Genomic DNA, 6,824 nt, shown 5'->3' with positions numbered 1-6,824 from the left:
ACCCCCATAGGTTGTTATTTTGAATCTTAGAAGATAAAATACAAAAAAATTTCTTAGATTGTAATGTGATATACAGATGGTAGTTGTCATTATTTCTGTTTTCTCACATATCAATGGAAGGCTATAATAGACATAGCTGAGTGATGATAGTTCGGCTCTGCACCGTGCAATATGGTAGCTACTAACCACGTGTAGCCATTAGGCACTTGAAGAGCAGCTAGTCCAAATTGCTATGGGCTATAAGTATAAATACACACAGGAGTTTAAGACTTAGTATGAAAACATGTAAAATAGCACATTAATTTTTTTAATATTAATTGTATGTTTAAATAACACTTTTTGGATGTATAAAGTTAAAGAAAAATCACCAAAATTTTTTAAAAATGCAATGACTAAACTTTCCACTCCACAAAAACTAACCCCAACACCACACCAAAGACAAATCTGTTCACAGATTGAAGAAAAGGAAAACACCTGAAAACACTAAGAAACACATACTTAATACAATTCAGTAAGTAGTGGTTAATTAGCATGTGAGAAAAGAGGTGTTTTCCTGAAAAGATAAAAATCCTAAACCAAAATAATGTGGCAATCAGCTTATTTTTCTCCCCACAAAGGCTGACATTATAACCACTGAATATATTTTTACTAACTATATATATATTTAAGCTCTGACAAAGCTACAAAAGACCAATTATATGTACTACAAATTGCTTTTCCTTTCTCATTTAACATTAATTAATCTATCTAAACAAAAAATAGCACAGGGGAATACAGAACTGTTCTCAAAGTCACACTACCATCATTACATGGTGTCATCTCAAGTCGACTGTGAATTTTTATATAAATAAATGCACTTTTGCCTGCTTAAATTCAGACATTCCTCAACTCTTCTGAAGTATGGAATGCTTTGATATCACATTATCATTACAGGCTAAGAAAATCCAATGTATTTAGCATAATAATATGATAAATCAGACATTTCATATTAAATTCCAAAATCTACGTATAGGATATTAAAGTTTAAGGAAAAATAGTGTAAGGAAAAAAAATTCTTAAAAATCAAGAAAATTATATTCAGCAACTTGGGGTTTTTTCCTCCCTATGAACTAGGAAATGTCCGTTATTGTCATTTGCCACGATGTAGTGGTGAGCACAGTTTGCCACAATGAGTAGCTGAAAAAAATGTGTACACATTCGGTCAGCTTGTCCAGCAGAGTCTAGTAGATGGACATTTCTAGTCCATTTCCATTGTGTAACTCAGGCTTCAACCATCTCAAGCCTGAAGAACAGGCATCAGCCTTTAATATAACCCTTGAGCTGCTCTCACGCTCCTCCAAACCACAAGCTTCTACACTCCAGTGGAGTCACTCCCCATCCCCCACTCACTCCCTTGGCTCCAAGTACACTGAACAAAGGTCTACGTATATTTCCTTACAATCACGTGTGCTACTTACATAATAATGGGTCAGTCCGTAATATCCTTCATGTCTCCTATTCCATTGGTGGGTGAATTCCTACTTCCCCCCAGGACTCAATACACATTCCCCTGGGAAGTCCACAGCCTCTTCAGTGTTGGCAGAAGACAACTGTTACAGCACTGATGAATCACATCCTACTTACAGGATACAAGAGATTGATGAATTACTTGAGAGACATATGTCTCATTCATCTTTGAATTCCCAAGGCTTGAGAAATAATAGGCATTTCATTAAAATGCACTGTGATGAGAACTATGATTAGACATTGCACTAAATAATAAATGTTCTTTCTTTCACTTAATCCCCAAAACAACCTCAGGAAGCTATTATCCTTATTTTACAGATGAGGAAACTGCTACCAAAAATGGGGTAAAAAGAAGGAATAGTCCATAAAACACAGGTATCAAGGAACTATCACCAGTGTCCACATTTCTATATCTCTTTAGATTGAAGTTACTTTGGGTCATTACAATTCCTTTTTACTACCTATAAAACTTACAAAATAAACACGTGTGAAAAAAAGTAAGTTTTCAAATGAGTCAAAAAGCAGCACAGTCTTTGCGTTTGTAAAAGGTTATTTTATCTTTACTTCAGAGTTAATTTGTATTTGAGGCATATTCGACTATTACTCTATGTAAGATTACTTCACATGACTTGAATTTCAAGTATCACCAATAGCAGACCTTACTGTGATCATTTAACTCACCCCAAAATCCACTCAGATCGTTTTCTTCAGGTCAACAGTAAAATTTTAAAAAAGAAGACGACGATACAATGAGTTTTCATATGAAGCAAAGAAAATTTGATTTCAGGAACTGAGCTTTGAAGTGATAGTAGAGCCTATCTTTCTTATTAAATGGCAAAACCGTTAATAAAACAGTGATCGGAGGGCATAGCTTTTTTTTTTTAAAGTTTCCTCTTGAGAGGAAACATTGGCAACAAGTTGGCAACCCGGTAGTTCTCTTTCTTTTTTTATTTTATTTTTTAACTGTTCTGTAAAAGCCCAAGGTCTGGGAAGGGCTGCGTTAATCCAGGCTCTACATACAGCCCTGCAGTTTGAGAGACTCATTCTGAACCTCAGCCAAGATATGCAAAGCTAATTATGGAACTGTTAATTACTAAATGTTTAAAAGGTTATTTGAAGGCAACTAAGTTTCCACCAGTATTGCAAAAGAATGTTAATTTTTTTATCATAAATTTTTTATCATAAATTTAAGTCCTCATTTGTTCAAAGTCACATGCTAATATGGTTTGAAATGAGTATTTGTTATAAATGTTTTTTAATCTACAAATTCAAATATTGTTATGAAAGCTAAATACTTGTAGCTAAACAGGCATTACTTTGTGAGACATGCTTTTCAAAACTGCACACAGATCATTTACTTGTGTTTTATGAACAAAAACTACTTAAAAAGCGAATGTGCATTACTAGGGCCCAAAAATGAGCTAAAATATTCAATGTATAAATTGTCAAATGAAAATATGAAACTGCTCAGAAAAAATGATCAAAAGAAACTCAAATAGAAAACGATATTAGACACAATTCTACTAGATTTGAAAGTTAAATATCTACAAAAGCTACTCTTTTGTGCAGATTCTCATAATTTGAAGTTTTCTAGGCTAAAGGTATTTTGCAGCCCTCTCATTATGACTCGAGATGTATTCTACTGTGACTTTGCAAAGAACTGTCTTACACTGTATGAACTCTCAGATGACAAATTCACGAATTAGCAACTAAATCAAAAGGTGCAACAGCGAAAAGAATCTTTTTTTCAACAGGGAAGAACAATGTAATGTTTTTAACTAGAAAGGGATATCGTGGGGCATTTTACACTTACCATTTTAGAAAATAACTTTCACAACTAGCTAAAAGCACAATTAAATTAGGTCTTTAAAGCAGAGGAAACAATTCTACAATAGATGTTTCACCTGAAAAACTAAAAACATTATGCATTTAACCACTCTATACAAGCAATTTCAAAGGGTCTGAACTCAACAAGTTAATAAAATGGTTTAGAAAAATCATTTCATTGTTTAAAGCCTTGGGGGATAAAGCTGTTTGTAATTTATTTACGTGTTTTATTTCACTAAATTGCTTTGGTGACCAAGCTTCCCATTTAAGTGATTAAAGACATAAACCCAAATAGTTTAATAAAGCAATTACTTAAGAGTCCTGTTTTTCAACAGAGGTGCACTGAAAAATGTCAATAGAACGTTTAGTGTTCATTATTTTCAAGAGCGTTTGTTATTTAGAACACAGTGCCCCATTGACTAGAGCTTAGCCAGGTTTCCAGACACACAATATGGGACACATATTGGATTAAAGACCACGTTTTTCCTCCTCTCAGAATATCAAGTGAAATAGTGACAGCCCCGAATATGCATGATTTAGCTAAAAATTCAGGTGACAATGATATTTCCCCTTACCATTCCTCCTCTCTAATGACATGCCTAAACAAAATGGGTTCCCATTTTCCAGGTGTGCATGAAAAGCTTCCTAATTTTCAAAGTCCCTGTGTTTACACTGGGGTTGTCCCCACTCCCAGATTCTCTTCTGGCTAACTTCTTAGGTTACACTAGCATCACAATTACTTCTAGGCAACTGACTGACCTAAATACAAAACTATGCCTTCATAGAGTTTGGTAGAGAAACTGGGCTGGTGCAGTAAAAGGAGGAGAAGGAGAAAGGAAAAAGAAAGGAGGAGCGAGGAAGGGGGGGCGGGAGCAGGAGAAGGAGGAGGAGGAGGAGGAGGAGGAGGAGGAGGAGGAGAAACTAAACAAAAAATATGTCTATATATTCCTGTATTCTTTTCTTTTAAAGCACCTTCCTTTTCCCTGTAATAAGAATCACACAAACTTCTTTACCAAGTCTATCCTAAGAAACAGAAGGAAGCACGACAGCAAAATTTTCCTAGTTCACATCCTTCTGTTCATATCAAGCTTATTTAATGTTTGCTTTTCTTATATTACAAAATTCTAATTCCCAAGCATTCATGAAAAAGATAGTACAGAAAAACTTCCAGCTCTTATATTAACGCAGCACTCTATATAAAAAGCACCTTCTACCAAGACATTTTTTACTTTTACTTGAGTAAATTTCAAACTTTCAGATTATTTTTGACAGGCCAGGTGAAGATGGAAAACATTCACATTTAAACCTTTCTCTTTAAAACGATAATAAACGTGAAGGTTTGCATTAGTAATAACCAAGTGAACATCAAAGTTAATAGGGCTGACACTTAAGAATGTACAAAATGTTTGGTAGCTTTCTCTGTTTACCTTTTCTATGAAGGTTTGGTGGGGGGAAATGTGCTGCTTTTAGACTGTCAATGAAGCTTTCATCATGTGGCGTTAGTAGTAACTGGCCCATTTATGACTCAAGCCAAGTTCTATGCTGGGTCAGTTTTTACTCTCTTCTGCACAACTGGCACGGGAACAGGAAAGTTTAACAGTTCATTTATTTGGCACAATCCACACGCTGTCACAGTGAAGGTTTTGTCTCTTCCAGTCTTGTTTGGCGGGCCCCTCCCCCATCCCATCGTAGGTTTCCAGTCATTGCTATTCTATTAATCCACCAAAGGCACCACTTTCCTCACTCTCTAATTTCCACTAAAGGCCTCTGACATCATTTTCTGACCTGTCTTGCTAGGTTCTAATATTCTCAGCATGAGCAATTTCACTTGGCACTTCAAAAATTGAAATATTTCATTGAAATTTGTTTTTCCATCACACTGACACTGGGAACATGCATTTTCAGATGCAGAAGGCTGACTCAATGGACAATTTTAAAACAAACAGTACGTAAGGAAGGCACTTGAGAAGTAGTGCAATGACAGCCAAGGACAAGACTGAAGCAGGACATTCCTTACTTTTGATAAATTAATCCTTTAGAATAGGAACTTTCTGGAGACACTGTACAATGAACGTTCTTGTAAAATTATCACCTGTCTTCCACACGTTTGGTAAATATGTATGATCTATGATTCCCCAGATGCGACTGCTCCATCAAGAAAAATGAAAAATCAGAAACAGTACCAGGTGCCATTGTTGGGCCTTGTCCAAAGACAGCCAATGGAAGATTCTACTTTATTCTGTTCTCCCCACATTAAATAATAACAATCAATGTCAGAGAAGGAGAGCACTTGGATTTGAACAGATGGCATCCAACACCTAACAAGCCCGGCAACTCTTTCGTGCATTAGATCCTAAATGTCTGATGGTCCCAAGGATCAGGAGAGCTTATTTGTCTTAAGAGGGTTGGCAGCAAGATTTCCTGTAGTCACCATCCCAACGCTTAGGAATATGCGTCATTATCCAGTCAGCAACTAAAAGCAAAAATATCAAACCACCACATTTTTATAAAATTTCCCCCTCTCTAGTCCAACTGGGACGACCAAATCCAACACCAGCAGCAATTCCTCCAGTTAAAGAGAGAAACAGACCTGAAGGTAAACGAACGTATAAAGGTTAACAAACTTATCTAGTTTTGACACGGTTGTGCAACACCAAAGGAATCCGCAGGATGCCCTTGAGAGGGAGGGGGGCATTCAAATCTGCCTGCTCTGCACTTATGTCTGCAATGTACACTAAAAGCTCTAACCTAGCTATTCGACTTTTACCCCTTTCATTGGAAAGCTGCATCCCTTTTTCAAAAGAGCAAAATAGTAAATATACGAACGTCTCAATGTTTTTTTACTTTAGAAGGCCAGCAGAAATCTGCCTTTCCCGGAGCCATACAAGTTTCCTCCAATACCTTTTCAAACACCACCGAACTCTAAAAGGTAGAAGGGGCCACACCTTTGAGAGGAAAGGGGCTTGCAGCCAGGGTGGCAGGAGTAGCTGATTACAGAGAGGTGACACCCCACTCCCGAGATTCAGAGGGTTCGGTGTGCGGCTGGGGAAAGGGATAAGCTAATCAGAAATTTCCCTCCTCTGCTGGGCACATAGAGAGAAGGTCAATGATGAGAAAGGCGGCGAAAAGAATATCCAGGAGAGGAAAAAAATAAGCCCAGGATAGCCAGAGAAAAAGATGGAGATGGGATGCCACTGGAAGTTGGGGATCCTACTGGGAGAGGTGGGGTGCTCGGGGCGAACTGTGTCAGGAAGGGGTTGAGGAGGCGGAGATAGGGGAGGGCACACACAGTCTGTGCGGCACAAATCGCGCCAGGTCCCGACGGGTCTCACCTGGGAGGTCCTCTCCGCGGGGTTCTTCATCACCGCCTGGCGGAAGCTGTTATCCACGTAGGACGCCATCTCCCCCCGCGGGCCCGGTCGGGGCCGCTCGGCGCCCTCGTCCGCCTCCTCCCGGCCCAGCGCAGCCGCTGCCTCCGCCCTGCGCGCTCC

The 6,824-nt window shown here is 38.2% G+C and overlaps 1 protein-coding gene across 4 annotated transcripts in view; it reads right to left on the bottom strand.

The window, feature by feature from the left end:
- RAPGEF2 (Rap guanine nucleotide exchange factor 2) overlaps positions 1-6,818 on the bottom strand; it is a 222,615-nt gene extending 215,797 nt beyond the window's left edge. For all 4 annotated transcript variants that reach the window (XM_023532718.1, XM_023532719.1, XM_011363687.1 and 1 more), the window contains exon 1: positions 6,666-6,818. In XM_023532718.1, the coding sequence (XP_023388486.1) occupies positions 6,666-6,734 (69 nt within the window). In that variant the 5' untranslated portion in view covers positions 6,735-6,818. The remainder of the gene's footprint in view (positions 1-6,665) is intronic.
- Positions 6,819-6,824: the final 6 nt, after the last annotated feature.

Source organism: Pteropus vampyrus, unplaced genomic scaffold, assembly GCF_000151845.1.
Source record: "Pteropus vampyrus isolate Shadow unplaced genomic scaffold, Pvam_2.0 Scaffold88, whole genome shotgun sequence".
Lineage (NCBI taxonomy): Eukaryota > Metazoa > Chordata > Mammalia > Chiroptera > Pteropodidae > Pteropus > Pteropus vampyrus.
Note: the sequence above shows the minus strand (reverse complement) of the source record. Positions and strands in the feature narration are given on the sequence as shown.